This window comes from Coturnix japonica, chromosome Z, assembly GCF_054131305.1.
Source record: "Coturnix japonica strain WE chromosome Z, WE-NBRP24, whole genome shotgun sequence".
Taxonomy (NCBI): Eukaryota; Metazoa; Chordata; class Aves; order Galliformes; family Phasianidae; genus Coturnix; species Coturnix japonica.
In genome coordinates, this window is record NC_140702.1 from 27,079,564 (window position 1) to 27,097,819 (window position 18,256).

At 39.6% G+C, this 18,256-nt stretch overlaps 1 protein-coding gene across 1 annotated transcript in view; it reads left to right on the forward strand.

Annotated features, from left to right (window-relative positions):
* Positions 1–15,382: 15,382 nt before the first annotated feature.
* The window catches only part of SLC27A6 (solute carrier family 27 member 6), a 37,913-nt gene continuing 35,039 nt past the window's right edge, over positions 15,383–18,256 (forward strand). Inside the window, exon 1 of the mRNA XM_085529649.1 lies at positions 15,383–16,277. Within this exon, the coding sequence (XP_085385775.1) occupies positions 15,794–16,277 (484 nt within the window). The 5' untranslated portion in view covers positions 15,383–15,793. The remainder of the gene's footprint in view (positions 16,278–18,256) is intronic.

Consider the following 18,256-nt stretch of genomic DNA (forward strand, 5'->3'; position numbering starts at 1 on the left):
CACATCATAACACCATGTGGAGCACAGAGAAGAACTGCACGTCCCACAGGACCTCATGGTCAGAGAGGGAAACATGTCATGGAAGTGAATTTCTACTGCAAGGATCTTTCCAAAGGACACAGAACCTCTCCAAATGGCTTATTTTTTTTCCAGAAATAATTTCTGTATGGCACCAAGCCATAGATTCATAATCTTTTATAACAGGTTTTTGCAGAGCAATTTGAAAGTAGTTCATTTATAAACAAAAACAACCTAATCTGCTGAGAGGAATCATTATAATAGTACAAAGAAATAACTAAGCTGCTTTACAGGCTTAACTTAGCAGGCCTGTAGGCACTACTATAATTAAATGGTTTAAGGAGCGCCTGGAGTGCGCTACTGCCATATTTTGTCATGTCCAGCACCACAAGATGGTAGTATGTCAGAATATTACCAATACTTGCATTCCTCTCCAATTAATTCTCAACACAGAATTGTTCAAGTAGAGATCTGATTTTTCATCACAGAATCACGGAATGTTTGAAGTTGAAAGAGAACTCTGGAGGTCATCTTGTCCAAATCCCCCACTCAGACATGAAGGGCTAGGGAAGACTGTCCAGTCCCCCATCCAGGCAATTTTTTAGTATCTCTAAGGAGGAAGACTCCACAACCGCTCAAGGCAACTGGTGCCAGGGCTCAGCCTATCTCCCAGCAAAAACATATTTTCTAATGTTAAAGTGGAACTTTCTGAGCTTCAGTTTATGCTTTTGTTATACTTATATTGATATACTGATATTACTTGTTATATTAATTCCAAACTCTCCAAATTAAGACTCAAAACATAGTCAAGATGTTGACTGAGCAAGAGTGGGCCTTTATTTATTAAAAGAAGGGAGATCCAGAGAAGAAACAGAGCGACAGAGAAAATAGGGAATGAAAGAAAAGCAAGCATTAACTGTGGATCCCGTGATGTCCTGACAACCTGTCCTCTTCCTTCTGAGGGAGTAAAGGATGTGGTAGGGTGAGCGCTGCTGGCTGCAGGACTGGCTGTGCCTTTTACGCCATATTATTGACCCTTCCAAATTGGGCCAGGAGCTGTTGAAAGGTGGAGAGCGTTCAGTATCATGTGCTGTGAGCATGCTGTACTAGCCCTGGCTTGTACTCTTGACATTATGGCTATGTGGGTTAGTGCCTGGGAGGCCTGAGATCACCTTAAGCAAGGCCTCTGATTCCTGGCTTCTTCATTGCACTGGGGCACAAGCTGACATTGTAGCCCAGCTGTGGTCTCAGTTGTGCTAAGGGGAGGAGAAGGATCACATCCCTCAATCTGCAGGCAGCTTTTTTTCTAATGTAGCCCAGGACATTCTTATTTTTTATATTACCTCAACGTAAATGTTTCCTAATAATAACTTCACTGAAGAACTCCCAAAACTTGGACAAAAATCTGGTCATTCATCTAACTTCATATTTATTATGAAGATGTATTACAGAACATTATCTGCCTATTATTTCTGCTTTTACTCACCCTTTTACTCCTACATTCAATCAATTCCCAGTGTTCTTTCCTCAGAAAGACTCAGAAGAACTTGTGGAAAACCGTGAATGAGAATTCTATTCATTCTACACACTTTAATGGGAGTAGCTTATTCACTTGCACATATGCTGTCTTCATTCACAGACAGCACACTCAATCTAAAAAATATTTAAGCTGGTGTTTTCTGGAAGACCCAGAAAAGAAATAATATCATTTCTGCATCCACTTTTGCTTGTTATTTTAAGTTATCGAATGAAAGATATGAATTCCTATCCACATCAGTGGTGAATGTGCCATCCTTTCTATATAAAAATCTGCCACGTACAGATATTTTACATACAAAATCCTTTGCCTATAAGAATGGATTGCAAAACTATCTTGATGAACTGGAGAAGCAGTAAGATGAAAAGTGTAAATTGTTAAATGTAAGAAATAAATAAATTGTACCTATATGAGAAGAAAAGTAATCAAAGAATAGTTTGTTGGTTAGAATAACTGAATTTAATATCTTCTAAAGTAAGCATGAGCTGATAAAAGCTGTTGATTTTGCAAGCAGGTTGTAGCCCTCAAATCACTGAGGTCACTCTGCACAGAGATCGCAATGGCCAAGCTCCTCTGACATTCACTAACACTTTTTTTTTCCTGCAAGACAAACAAGGCTAAGTTCCTTCCAGACAGCTCAGAACACAGAGCAGATCCAAACTATGTTTTCATCCATTCATTTACAATGAAAAATGCTAAAATGCAGTTTTTGTGACAAGCAACAGTAGATATATCAAGCAAGCAAGAAAGCTGCCTCTGAAAAAACCTATCACTTCTTACTAATTATAAAGCTTTTGAATCTGGATGTTCTGAATTGCACATAAAATAGACATCCACAGACCAGACATGCAAAAGGCCTTTTTAAAAGGATTTCATTTTCACACCTGTCTCCTTTCATTTTCCCTTGGCCCTGTCCATCAGGAGTATGAATGTAGACTTTCACAAGCAGCAGTGCTGAAGCTTGGAAGGGATCTGTGTGAAGAGTTCTTAGTGAGTGAATACAAAAGCAAACACTGTTTTCAAGATGAGAGAAGAGAATGATGCTGATAGATATCAAGAAGTACTTTCCCACACAAGGTAAGCCACATCTGTTGGTGAAGTACATATCAGAAATACTGTCCTTATAGTTGACTTTCAGTGAAGTTGTACCGAAATCTTTATTCAAAAAGGAGTTTACCTCAAGACTAAAAGTAGTTTGGCTTTGTGTGCATTAGTAAGGTCCAGATGACCTGTCAGAATTCTGGCAGGAACAAAAACAGATGGCAGTCAGGTGTTTTTCCAAATGCTTTGATCTGCTTCACAGTTCAAAGCCTTTAGTCACCCCTTCCACTCCTAATATTTCTTTACTGTGTTTTGTTATTCTTTATGTGCTTTCCACAATTATATCGGAGTTCAGCATCTTGCCTGTTTATTTCATTTATTTATTTATTCATTTAAAATTCATCATATCACCAAACAGCGTTTCAAAACTGTATCAGTAACGTCTCTTCATTTGTTATTTTAAATTTACGTACAGATTACTTTGCCTTTATTTTGGGTAAAGATATGCATTTGTTTTTTGAAAGTCTTATTACTTAAGAAAATTATTTTCAGAAAAGAATTCCAAGGTTTGTACAATAACCTTTAACAAGCATTTTAATAACAAACAGTTGAAAACTGGTGTTTAAATAAGAGCTAAACAACCAGTATAAAGATTAGTTTAAAGTAATATGGTGAAATGCTTTTAAATACATAGTTCATAACTGGTACATTAGTGTATGAAGCAACTATGTATATAATAAGACACTTAAATAATTTGAAGTACTTAACTTTTCATAAGCAGACAAAAAGCCTTCTTGCAGTATGAAAATATCTTATAAAAGACACAAAGTAACACGTTAAGGATTTCAACAAGAAATGGAGAAAGCATTACAGCCTTTATTCAAAACCTGGTATCCTTTTAGCTGCAAAGATGCCAGGATTTTTCTTTTTTTAAATTTTTTTTAATTTTTTTGCTAATAGTGCTGCCTTTATGATCTGAAGAAAGCTGGCAACACATATTTTTGTCATGCTACAAGCAGAGAAAAATCACCTCTGGAAAAAAAATTCAGAAGAAAATGTGTTTATATATGAATGTATTTGCTCATGGCGTATATATGTGTACTACAGGTGAAAGGCTCACCTATCAGCTACCTCCCAGGCAGCAAATCTAGCCGTGGTCTCCACTAGGCAGAAAGCTCCAGCAAGAAAGAATGTGGCATCTCAGATGGAGTGCCTGCCTGAACACGTGGCAGTTCAAGTCTCCGGCTGCAGAGAGTGCCTCAGCCTGTGGCTGCCTGTGAAAGGAGGCAGGGATTCCACCTGTGTGATGTGTGGGCAGGTGGATGATCTGCTGTGGTGGCAGAGCTCAAGAAGGAGGTGCAGAGATTAAGGAGTATCAGAGAGTGTGAGCAGAAGGTAGATTAGTGGACTAACTGTGAAATTTGTGGGAAAAACACCAGAGTGATACTCCCTAAACAGTGGTGGACCCCCTGCCCTGCCACCCTCAAGCAGAAGGAGGTGATTAAAGAGAAGAGGAGGAGTGGAAACAGGTTCCAGCTCAGCATCACAGGCAACTCTCATCCTAACCTACCTCGGTTCCCAAGGTGTCCCTCTGTAATAGATTTGAGGCTCTAGAAATTGAAGGAGAGGTGAGCAAGGATGTGGTGGGAGGTCCAGCTGTGAGGTTGTCTAGCATGAGGTGGTCGACTCCATACCTCAAGGCCGCCTCCACCAAGGAGGACAGAAGGGTGACTGTCGCAGTCAACTCCCTGCTAAGAGCAGCGGCTGGCACAATGTGTTGGCCTGATCCTGTCTGTAGGGAAGAGTGCTACCTCCCTGGGGCCAGCATCAGGGATATTTCTAGGGAACTTCCATGTCTGATTCACTACTCTGATTATTATTCTTCATTGATAGTTCAGTCCTGCAGCCGTGAAGTTGCTGGGAGCAGCATGAGGGCTATCAAAAAGGACTTCAGGGACCTGGGGTGGTTAGAGAACAGAGCGGGCATACAAACTGTATTTTCCTGTTTCTTCAGTAGCAGCAAAGGATGGTGAGAGGAGCAGGAAAACCTATCTCCTAAAACTAGGGGATAAAACTAGGCCCACTGGAGAAGAGCCTAGGGGAATGATAATGGAATTGGAGGTGAGGCCAGGGGCTCAGTGGGTGTGTATCTACACCAGTGCATGCAGCATGGGCTACAAATAGGAGGAGCTGGAAGCCACTGTGCAGCAGGCAAACTGTTGACTTAGTTGACATTATAGAAACATGGTGGGATCACTCCCATGACTGTAGTGCTGCAATGGGCAGCCACAAGCTCTTCAGAAGGGAGAGGCAAGGAAGGAGGAGTTGTGGCTTGGCTTTCTGTGATAGAGAGCACTTTGTATTGTTGAGCTTGGAGCTCAATGGGTAAGGATCTGTGGAAGTATCAACAAGGCAAACATCCTGATGAGATAATGTTATGGACCACCTAGCCAGGATGAAGAAACAGATGAGGCATCTACAAACAGCTGGCATTTGTGCCATTGCCCAGGACTTCACCATCTCTTATATATACTGGAAATACAAGACAGGAAAGAAGAGGCAGTCTAGGAGTTCTAGGGTGTATGGAAGATAACTTCCTGATGCAGTTGGTAAGAGAGCCTACCAGTGGGCATGCCCCACTAGACCTGCTGTTCACAGAGAAGAATTGGTGGGAGATACAGAAGTTGGGATCTGTCTTGGAGAGAACGACCAGCGGTAAAGTTCTTGATTCTTGGTGAAGTCAGGAGAGGGATGAGCAAAACTACTACCTTGGTCTTCTGGAGGGCAGACTTTGAACTGTTCAGGGCACTGGTAGAGAGGGTCACTTGGGATTCAGTCTTGAAGGGTAAAGGAGTCCAGGGAGGTTGGTCACTCCTCAAAAAGGAAGGTGAAAGAGCAAGCCACAAGATGGGAGGGGAAGAAGGCTGGTGTGGATGAACAGGGAGCATTTCCTGAAGCTCCGGGAGAAGAAGCAGATCTACCTCCTGTGGAAGAAAGGAAGGGCAACTCTGGGAGAGTACAAAGAAGTTGCTAGGATGTGCAGGGAGAGAATTAGAAGGGCAAAAGCCCAACTTGAACTCAGCTTGGCTGATGGGGTAAAGTAGAACAAAAAAATTTTTAAAAATACACTGACAATAAGAGGAGGGCAAAGGAGAATCTCCGTCATTTGCTGAATGCAGTGGGGAATGTGATCATTGAGGATAACGAAAAGAGAGAGGTTCTTATTGTCTTCTTTACATCTGTTTTTAAAGTCAGACCAGTTATCCTCATGTAACTCTGCCTTGTAACCTGGGGAGCAGGATAAACTCTCCACATTTCAGGTAGAAACAGTTAGAGACCAAGTACTCCACCTATACTGTTACAAGTCCTTGAGGCTGGATGGCATCCACCAGAGGGTGCTGAGGAGCTGGCAGAGGCCAAGCCGTTTTCCATCATCTGTCAGGGTGTCTGGACAACAGGAGAAGGGGTCCCAGAGGACTGGAGGCATGTCAGTGTGATTCCCATGTACAAGAAAGGTCATAAGGGGAATCTTGGGAAGTACAGGCTTATCAGCCTGACCTCTGTGCCGGGAAAGGTTATGAAGCAGATCATACTGAGGCTTCATGGCATGTGTGGGACAACCATGGGATCATGCCTAGCTATCATGGGTTCCTGAAAGGAAGATCCTGCTGGACCAATCTGATCTCTTTCTATGATTGAGTGACCCACCTGTTGGAGCGTTTGATATGGTCTCTCTCACTATTCTCCTGGGGAAGTTGTCAGCCCATGGTCTGGACAGGTACACTCTTTGCTGGGTGAAGAACTGGATGGATGGCTGGGCCCAGAGGGTGGTGATGAATGGAGTTAAATTCAGCCAGTGAACAGTCATGAATGGTGTTGCCTATCCTATTTAATATCTTTATTGATGATCTGGGTGAGGGCTCTGAATGCACACTCAGTAAGTTTGCAGATAACAGCAGGTTTGGAGGAAGTGTTGATGTGTTGTCCTACAGAGGAATCTGGACAGGCTGGATAACTGGGCTGAAGTTGATGAGATTAAGTACAAGATCAAGTGCTGGGTCCTGCACTTTGACCAGAACCACATGAGGAAATGCTACCGGCTCGAGGCAGAGTGGCTGGAAGAATGTGTGGAATAATTGGACCTGGAGATACTGGTTGGCGCTTGGCTAAACGTGAGCCAGCATTGTGAGAAATAATGGTGACAGGTGAACAGTTGGATGGGAGTATATGTTTTCTACACAATAAACAACTTTGACATACGCCAACGTTTGTAATAAAGACAAAAACCAAGCCAAACCAAACACTTTATTTTAATACAGAGGGTGACTTTTTCTACTAAGCTACTTAATAGAGTATCAGAAAAATGGCATCTTGCCATGTTCTGACTGAGGCAGGCTGTTGCAGCCACTATTATCACAAGGGTTAAACTATCCTACAGGCTGTGCTTTTTTTCCTGCTTTCTGTTTTTTTTATTCCACAAACTAAACAGGCACAAACTTTCCTGCCTTGGCGTACTCTTAAGCTCATTTTCACTTTCTATTACTTTGCATATATCATGTTTAATAGACAGACTGAAATGTAGGAAGATGTACTAACCACAAAGACTCCAGTCTCACCATCTGTTGGCTTGTCATCTCCAACTATGCACAGTCAGCTGATCTTCAGAGAGCTTCCTTAATTTTATTTTTGTATATATATTTTGCTTTCTGTCGAACTTAAATGGAGTGGGCTGCTTCATCTTTTAAGATAATTTCAGTTTTCTCAACCTAGTGATGACTTATTGGATAGTGAGCTAGCTGAGGAAATGTAAGAAGTTGTTACCTCAGCATGCACTTATTTAGCCACTAACGCTCATGCTACAGGAGGATTTTCAATGGTGTTGAGACAGGAGTATTAAGTTGTGATTTGCAATGTGTCAATATCAGGCTATTTATTATGTGGTTAATGGAGTAGTGTGCAACACAGATTACTAATGTCTGTTATGGTAGGCCTGTTAAAAAAAATCTGTTACTGTGCTCTTAAGGCTATTTTCGGTACTTTTCTTGGAAACTGCTTTTTCAACTCCATGGCACGGAAGTTTCGCAACAAGATAATTCATACACATAAAATTTAATTATCTTCATCCAGCTTTAGTTCTTGGCAACAAAAACCCTTTCAGAAACAAAAGCATGTGCATTTTCTCACAAAATTCTGGTTTTTTTTCTAAATGTTCATATTTGCCTCATTGGCAAATTTTTTTTTATTTTTTATTTTTAAATTTTAATTGTTGTTGCCAAGGTAGCATTAGGATTTACCTACATATTTACCACCCTGCTCTTAAGATAACCATTTAATAACAGATACACCCTGAGCAATTAGAAGCTAAGAAAATTGCCAATTTGTGCAAAACATTAATGGCTACAAAACCATAACAGGACATGTGTACATATAAAAATATTTTCTGTGCATATATCAGTGACTATGTAAGAAAAATTATAGAATCACAGAATCATAGACTGACTTGGGTTGAAAAGGGCCAAGATGATCATTGAGTTTCAGCCCCTTGCTGAATGCAGGGTGACCTGCCATTAGACCAGACTGCCCACAGCCACATCCAGCCTGGCCTAAAAAAGTGCAAAAATATTCATATATTTGATTAATTTGCTTTTCCCTCCTCAGGAGGGGTGGAGAAGCATGAGGTTCACCTGCAGTCTATGGTTAGGCCTCGGCTTTGGGTGCTCTCTCTCTTTTTCGTGTTGTTTCATTTTGTTGGATTTAGTAAACTAGTGTTCCTCCCCAGATCATTGCTGTTGCTCTATTTTTTTTTTTTTGTTTTTAAGACCCATCTACTATCTCCCTATCCTTCCCCCCCAAATCCTTTCTCCTGAAGCATCAGCCCAAGAGTGCCCGGACTCATTAGTAATGGGCCAGGCCAAGCCGGCCATAAACAACACTTTCTGTTAGTTTATTTTGCTTTGCTTTGTTTTTGTTTCCTCCCCTCCTTTGTTTTTTTTTTTCTCTTCAGGCCTGTACCCCCTGTCATGACAAAGATCTAGAAATAACTCCATGACAGAAAAGAAATCCCATCTCTTATGGAATCAAAGAGAAAATTTGTGTCAGAAGATGAAAAATGGCTCACAGTTTTAGTATTTTTGGTGGATTTGGCTGCTCACTTAAATGAGCTAACATGTATCTTCAATGTGAAAATCAACTTATCTATCTGATAACTTATCTAACTTCAAATATTAACAGTGTTTGAAATGAAATTTAAATTGTGGCAAGCTCAAATTATGGCAAATAATTTCATGCATATTTATGCACCCACTAAACATATTTATGTGAACAGCAAAATATATGCGGCCTTGATTTTGATGAAGAAATTTGAGAATAAGTTTCAGGATTTCAAAACAAAATAATTATTTTGGTATATTTGCAGGCTCATTTTAAGCTCAGCATAAATATGTTACTTGTGAATTTTCAAATAGAAGGCACTAAGTTGCAGTCAGGCATTCAACACAAAGAAAAACGTGGTCATGTCTCTCTGTTACACTTTTATAAGACCTATCTTAACAAAGAAGAATATCCCTCACTTCACAGTCGTGTCTATTCACGTCATCCCTTTGTGGTAGTGTGTACGTTTATTAACAGTTGTCAAGGATGAAGCTTGGGAAGAGGAATATTTAGTCAAAATTTTCTGATGAACACCTTAAGAACTCTCTAGGAACTGCAGTGACTTCCACTGAGACAGACATTAATGCATTTTTTTCTCAAATGAAGGGTCAAATAGGTTTTATGTTTGTATTGCTCTGTTTTCTTTTTATTTTTCTTTCCTATTTCTTTCCTTTTTTTTCTTTTTTTTTTTACGTTTGAGTTTAAAACAACATTTAAAAATAACTTATGCACAGTAACTGTATTAGATATTTCATATACAGTCCAAGACAATTCCTGTTTGCTCACTGTTGCCCAGGCAAGCCATGTCCAGGTGGACCCATGCCTTAAGAATTCTATTTAAGCTCAAGCCTGGACAGCTGCTCTGACTTAAGCTATGTTGATATGTAGCTATGGATGGATCTTTCTGCCTTTTTCATGCTTAAAATCCCATCTGGACTCTCTGGATGGATCCTGGAACTGCTTCTTCCCTGTGTGTTGTCTGTGACTGTTAATGAGCCCTATGCTGAAGTACCTCAATCAGATGTGCTTTGGGTGCTGCAGAACTGCCCTCTGTCTATGGTGGGTACTACAGTCTCTATTGGGGATTTCCTCTGGACCTATCTTGTCAGGTAGCCCTGCCATTGCTGCTTGGTGACACTGGCAACAATACTAATGTGAAGTGGGGGTTTTCAGTCACCTCTGAAATTACTCTGGCTTGTGAAGGGAGAAAGGAGATGAGGAGCACAAAGGGCATATCAAATATTGCTTTAGGCACACTTGAAATTTAAACACTCCAGGAACTCCATGTGCTCAATGCAGAAATCTTAATACGAGAACAGTTAATTTAATGGTTTTGTTTACCAGGATATAGTAGGAGATGCTTGAGGAATGAGTCTACCACACCACAAAATGACTGTGGTTTAAGGATTCAGAAGAAATGGCCCAAACGTGTAGAGAAGAGTAAGTACCTGTAGCTTTAAGGATCTGAAATTCTTTCCTCATGCATTTTAACTTAGTTCTTCATCTTCAAAGGAGTTGTTTGCCCTGTTCATTCCCAGACAAGACGGAAGAGTATATGAGGAAGGTAAATAAATAAATAAATAAGGGCATAAGTTTTTCCTATGCAATTTACAGAAATCAGTATTTTAACTCAGTCCAGTTGTACCATCTGACACAGTATTTTTGCAAGCAACGTCACATACAGAATACAGATTTATTAAAATTTATGGACAGATTCAGGTGTGGCAGTACAGTTATAGGAACGTATAGAGAGCGTGAAGTAGTGTTGACAAACTACTCATAATACCTTCTTCGAGATCATCAAATAAAATTTCTAATGCAATCAAAACCAAAAAATAATGAAAGCACATGTTAGCAACAGATGTTCTCTGGCATATTGTTCAGCTTTTTGATGGAAATGTTAAAGCTCAGAAAACAGAGGCAAGTTGAAAACTATCTTAGACACGCCTGAAAGCACAGAAAGCAAACACCCAGTTCTAATCCTTTGAAGGATGATTCTGATGGTACTTTCACCTAGAAATTCAATGGGATAATAATAAGACTGAATACTTCCAGCTGGTAGCTATTCAAAGCACCTCAATTAGAAAGAAAGATTTGCTTATTGGAAGAAAAAGGAAAAAAAAAAAAAGAAAAAAAGAAAAACAAGAAAAAACAAACAGCTTTTCTCTTTTTAGCAAGTGCCAACAAAGCAGGAGCAAACAGAATGCAAATGCTAGACACCTGGTTCAGAGTTAACTTCTTAGAGCTAATTTGTTACAGTCACTCATTGCTGTAGCTTTGCTTAAGGCCTTTAAAGCTCAGATACGCACCTTGTTATTTTAACATACACCAACATGCCAAAACATTTCCCTGATGATCACTGAAAGACTTTCTGCTAAACTTTCCTGCTGTCCTGTTCCAAGAAAGATAAGATTACACAGAAGTATGTTTTTATTATTTAACATCTCTTTAAAAAATGTTTGGGATAATGATGCTCTGCATTAGTAGTCTAGAAAACAATTACAAGGATAGCAAAAAAATGAAGAAATGGAATGCCTGTAGGTTAGGCATTTTTAAAATACCTCGTGTCTTAATCTAAGTTACACTAACAGTCATTAAAATACACACATAGAGGATCTAAAGCAGATGGCACTTCACAGTGAGATGAACTTTGTCTCTCTTACTCAGGTCTCTTCTTTTCTGGCTTTTCCCCAGTTTTAGTTTTCCCCAGACTTAGTTTTCTTGCACATGTTACATGTGACTATGTTCACGATAATACTCCCCCTAAAGGATTTATGTTTAGATTCAAAATCTTTATCTATCTCTTACTTAAGAGGTGTTTCCATCTTTCTCTACAAGTGATTAGGTATTCTCCAAAGTCAAGTTAGGCTAAGTGTCCCTTTGGCAGGTCAGTTGTCATTTCCTGTATGTGACAGATAGCAGGATTAAAATAATAAAAAAAAACATATGTAGGTTATTCTTAAAGCAATACCTCCAATTTAATTCCATGGAAACTAGCAGATAGAAAAGAGATACTACTTCTGGATCAGCCCTTGTATTTGCCTGAGGCTATCAAGAGTAAAATGTGAACCTTCTATTTCATTAATATATTTCATCTGAGACATAAAAGCCAGTAAATAAATTCAAAAAAGAAAAGAAAAATACGTTTTATTTCTGCAGTCTTTTGTGTTTCTGAATGATAAACTGAATTCCCAACTCTATCTTTGTAGGACTGAAAAACTCACTGTCGTGAGTATATTTCACCAGAGGTCAACAAAACTGCCAAAAGGATGAGAAAATCTAAATACAACAGTTTGCTTCTCTTGAAGAGGATAGCTAAGTTTTACTGGATTATTAAGAAATTGTAATAATATATAGGAAAATGGCTCTTAAAATGAATACAATTTCATAAATTCTGGTAAAGCTACAGATTTATCCAGGGAACTTACTAAAAGAAAAACCCTGCATAGTAGTAAAGTGTACAAATGTTATGCTTATACTACAATGTTATGCTTATACTACTAAGGTTTTATACTAATATATTACAGCTATCAGTATTTGTGAAATGTTAACACAGACCTGTAATTTTGAGATACTATAATGGAAGATTTGAGACCAAAAAAAAGTTCATATAAAATAAGTATTTAAAACTGATATCCTCACAGAAGTACAATTTAAAAAGCAATCTAAAATATTATTAAGATGACATCTTGTTTTCTATGGACTTGAAGCTATTGCTTTGCAAAGGTAAAAACCTTCCCTAATATCCTTTCTGTGTCACTGAACAAACCTTGACTCCTCAGATCCCTGCAGTACCATTATTATGATTATGCCACTCACCTTTAAGGTGAAGTTGTGTATTGAAACTACATGTTTTTTAGAAGTAGCAATTTGTGTATATTTTCTTACTGCCTTGAGATGTTACTGGAAAATATTTTAGCTTTATCTCATAATATTTTTCCATTTTTTTTTCAGTGTTTCAGCAAAAGAAAATCAAACTCCTTTATATTTCATTATTGGGTCATGCTATCCTCTTAGGCATCAAAATGTTTTCTATTGAAGGGAAACTGAGCAGAATAATTATAGTGTGCTACGTAATTCAGAGTCCAGTGGTCTGTCTATGGCATGAATTCTACATAGTGTCTGCAGCAAAACAGATTCTGGCTCATGAAATGGAACAAGCAGCTGAATAGTGGGTAAATTTCTTGTTAAATATGTGATTTTTATTTACCAAAATGTACATATCACCACATGTAAAACATGAGAGGTTTTTAATCTTTTGAAGAACCTTAGTATTTCTTCATGATGCAAATTAACCACTTGGAATTGTGTGGTATGTTAATAGTTTTAATCACAAATTAACACAGTTTTACAAGATGACTATTGCAGTGCAGATTTAGTGCAAATTGTGGCTTATATTTACTTGCTATTAAGTCATTAATATGTGTTACACTCATTGATCAATACGTTCTGGAAACTATCTATCTCCACTGCTATTCTTAAGTAATTTACAGAAATATGTAGTTTGCTCTGAGAATCATGCCTCCTGTTTATTTCCATGGTAACCACACCAGATTCAAAGAGCACAATAACACTATTTGATAGGGCAATTTCTCAACCATCAAATGCTGCTTTTCAACATAGTCACCACACTGATCTATGTATTTTCACCACTGATGAACTATGCCTGTATGTCATACTCTCATAATCTGCACCAGTGGAGCTGCCCAGTGTCAATGTCACCACTGCACAAACGCACCACCCCCAGCTTTGCTGTTCTTATATTCACTGTTTGGGCTCTGCATGTTCAGCAAACATCAGTGAATGTCAATAGGTACCACTCTTTCTGCAAAGACACAGCTTTGCTTCATCTGCACTTCCATTGCAAAGGAAAAGATACTTTTATCTCATAACATAGGATTTTTTAAAAAAGAGAAGTCTAGTATAGAGATATAATCATTTTTTGTTGTTGTTGTTGTTTTTAAGTTAAATGGCTGATTGCAACTGCATACAATCCATTTGAAAATCCGCAAGTAGTACATTCATACTGACTAAAATTAGTTGCAAATATATTTTAAAAAAAAAAAAGAAAAGAAAAAATATTGAATCTGTTCTCAAATTTCCTTATAAAAATGGAAAGCAAGGCTGTATGTTATTTTCCTGTTTACAGGACTGTGTACAGCCAGCGTATCAAAATGCAAATAATTATTTGCCATGACTTCAGCTTACCATAATTCCATACCTTGTTTCATTTTGAATGCCTCTATGGTTTGAACCCTAGCATAGACAGGTTATCTTTCCCCTTGAAGATGTATACTGTTATTGGCAATTACCAAGTTTTATTCACCAAGTGGCACAAGTGCATACAACGTACAATATACGCAGGTTTCAATTTGACACAGTGTGGGTGGTGGGCACAAGAGGCAGAGTCGGCAATGCACCACACTCTCCTCTGCACAGCATGCTACTGTTACCCATGCAGTCTGTGCTCAAGCTACATGCAGTTGACTCATGAAAAATATTGCAAAAAAATCACATCATAATGTTAAAAGTCTATAATCTTGCAGGGCTGCATTACTGTCTGTCCAGGCCCACATGGGAATATGGGTTGGATAAGCCTGATTTAAAGCATAGCTTCAAATGTCTAAATCATCTACAGTTGTTTGAGTTACCAGTGAATCACGAGTCTAAGAAGATCTTAAAGTCTAAGGTTACACATACAGCTTGGCTAAATCACCCAGCTTGTGGGGGGTTCAGAAATTAATCCAGCATCACACAGGAATTCCGGCACAGGCAGGGACCAAAAGCATTTGTAATGTTACTTGCCTAAATTCTGTAACTCTTTTACTGTTTACTGAAATTTCTTGCCTGTGGTTGCTTGTTTTTGTAACAAATCATAAATCTCTTGAAAATCAACAGATACAGTATTTAAATTTCCCCTTTCCCTTTGTCTTTCTTTTCTGCTTGATCAATTACGTATTAGCTGCTGCAACTTTTATTACCTTACAAGCAAGGTACATTACTACTCATATAAAACTGCCAGCCTACTACCACTACAGCCTTTACAGAGTCATGAAATCAATTTTTAATCTAATTCTGATGCCTTAATTTGTTTCTGATGGCTGTCCAGACAACATGCATACGACAAAGATATGTCTATGCATTCACACTTAATCAGGCCTTGTTCTTAGTGGCAAGACAGAAACATCAAGTACTGTTAAAAGAATTTTGAGCTTCGCTGGTTGATTGCACAGTGAAGCGGAACAGCAGGCAGACCTGTGATGTTATCAGAAATGGAGGTGGTGTGAAAAAGGTGTCCAGGTGCTGACAGCTTCTTGCCAGTGATGTTTCTTAATGAACTGTGGAATCACTAAGGTTAGAAAAGACTTCTAAGGTCCAACTGCCAACCCACCACCACCATGTCCACAATGTAACCAGTAACACATCATTTCTTAAACAGCTCTAGGGATAGTGATTCCACTATTGCCCTGGGCAGCCTGTTCCAATACCCTATTGCTCTTTCTGAGAAGTTTTTCCTAGTATACAACCTGCACCTCTCCTGGTAGATCTTGAGGTAACTACTTCCATTCTATCACTGTTATCTGAAAGCAGAGTCCAACCTCCACCTTGCCATAATCTCCTTTCAGGTAGCTCGGCAGAGAGTGGAAGCCTAAGAGTGGAAGCCTAGGGACATCCCAGGACCGAACAGCTACAAGCAGGGACTGCACGGCACGGCTGGCTTTGCTCTGCCGGCACCGCTGTCCGCTCTCCCACCGCCGCGATGCAAGTGCGGGGTGGAGTGATCCGACCCGCTCCTTATGCAACAGGCTCAAGGAGCGGCCCCCGCCGCCTTCCCAGCAGCTCGGCGCGGCGCCGGGAGTCCGGAGGAGGGAGGGGGGAAGGCTGGGGAAGGCTGGAGGTGCTGAGCTCCCGCCCCTCCTGACCTCGCCTCTCCCCGCGGTGCGCTCATGCCGCAGGTGCGGAGCGGGCTGTGGCTGAGGCGGGTGCTTGCCGAAGGGCTTCCTCTCCGGCTCTGCACCTCGCAGAGACGACCCCTCTCTGTTCCCAATGCTTTTTCCCTCCTGGGTACCGTGCGTTGCGGCCGGCGTTGCCTCCTTGCATCTCATACAGAAACTTCTCTTCCCTTACTTCTGGGCTGATCTGAGATACTTGCTGAAGGTACTGCTCTATGGGCTGAGGGTGGAGAGCTACAGGCAGAGAGGGAAGATTGTCACCGTGCTGGATAAGTTTGTTAAGCTGGCTGAGAAGCAGCCCCACAAGGCATTCCTCATCTACGACGGGAAGGTGCTCTCCTACCGGGATGTGGACAGGCGCAGTAACAGGGTAGCGCAGGTCTTCCTTCAACACGACAGTCTGAAGAAGGGTGACACGGTGGCCCTGCTGATGGGCAACGAGCCCGACTTTATCCACGTGTGGTTTGGACTGGCCAAGCTGGGATGTGTGGTGGCTTTCCTCAACTTCAATGTCCGCTCCAGGTCTCTCCTGCACTGTCTCACTAGCTGTGAACCCAAGATACTGATTGTGGGAGCAGGTAGAGTATTCAGTTGATTTAGATTTATATGTCTAAAGCTTTTAATGTCACATTTTATTTTTTTTTTTCCCCAGTGTGTGCCCTTTCAGCTCCTTCACTGAAAACCAAAGTTTGAGATGTTCACAGAATGAAATAAATGTGAGGCTTTCTAGCTTCAGGATAAAGCATTGGTCACTTATATGAAGTATATCCATGCTCTGGGGGCATAGATTTAGCTTGTTCTTAACAATGTTAATTGCAGAAAAGTTTGCAACATCTAGATGTAGCCTGTTCCAAATGTTTAATTACTTCAAGAACTACCTAGTATGTCTAAGAGAGCATTAAAATGAGCTTATGAGAATTTCCCACTTTGTTTGAAGCAGTCAATTTTTATGTTATCCAAGTAATGAATTTTATTTTCCTGAACTATTCTGCCATTCTTGTAGCAGTCAAACCTGTTAAAACTGGAAAGTTTGTACCATAGCTATGAGCTATACAGATTATTCCTTACAGATATTCACAGAGGTGCGCCTGTTTCCCAGGAGCTGGAGCTGGGAGTTTTACTTTATAGGTGTAGCATGTAGAAAGCTGTTTTGCAATAACCAACTTACTTGTAAATAGATTATAGAAGAAATCGCTGTGTTTGGTTAGGTGATAACAGTATTTTTTGTGTTTTTCCAGTACATTTTTTTTCTTTTATATATAATACATACTTAAGAATAATTTAAAAACATGATGTAGATATCCTGTGAATTTTATTATTGCAGTTAAGATTCAGTTATAGAGATCTATAAGCCAAAGCTACAGAGATATAATCTAAAACTGGGTTCCTGAACACCTCTACATTTTTGGTCAACTGTTGGTGAAACCCACAATACCAGAGGATCATGTAGAACTGACTCACTGGGTGGAGGAGGGTAGTTCAAAATGTGGAGTGTTAGCTTCATTCTGCCTCCCTAAAATTATTATTTCAAATGTTATGCCTTTTTTCTAATTCACACCTTCTTGTCCCATTCCTGTTAACGAAGTTTGCAGAGCTTTGTATTTGTGAGACTTAAATGGTTAAATTTCCCCTTATCTGCTCTATGCTGCTGCAGCAATTTTCTGCTTTCGCTGTTGTATTTAATATTTTTTCCCTTACATACTTCTACATTATTAATTATGTAGTTCCAATTGCATGTGCTATACTGGTTTAAGAGTAATAGAGTACTTAATAACTAAACTAATAAAAGAAGAGCCAATTTAAAATACAATCCCAAAGCATACGGTAACAGTGTTTTCAAACTGCCTGTTTTAAATTTTGCCTTCTTACTTAATTAAAACAATAGCTCATTTAACATGCTCTCTTAAATATGTACTTTAAGTGTATTGATTGAGGAACTGATTTAATCTTAAGGCAGTTTGTGTGCATTGACTGTGGTTCTTTTTTGAATCTGGCCATCTCAGCTCAGAGGAGAAAATCTGTGTGTAAACAGGTAATATCAACAAGCGAATCTCTGAGTTGGTCTTTTATGTGCTGGCGTTCTTATGTTATTCATGGGCTTCTGCATTCAGTTCTTCAGACCCTTGAGGTATAAGGCTTTACAATATTCTTCAGGATTCAGGAACCCCTTTTGCCCATCTCTGTGAAAGAAGCTGAAGCTTTGCTTTGTACGTGTTTCTTGGCTGTGTTATATGGAGAAGCAGCCTCTCCAAAGAGGTCTGTGTTTTGCAGCTGAAGGTTAACATGCTGTTCAGAGGCAACGAGGGCTGATTCATGTCACTTGAAACAAAAGGTTGGATCATACATTGTTATCACACATATTTACCCATAATATTTATAAAAATCGCTGGTCAGTTTTTAACACTGTGGTTATGCAGTTGATGAGATAAATTCTCTGACATGTATTCACATCCAGTATTTGTGTTTCAAGGGATACTGCCTTATCAGTAGGTGTGACCTGAGTTTTTCTTGTGTGCTTTGCTCTTTTGATGCTCTTTTCTACAGGACTGTAGATACC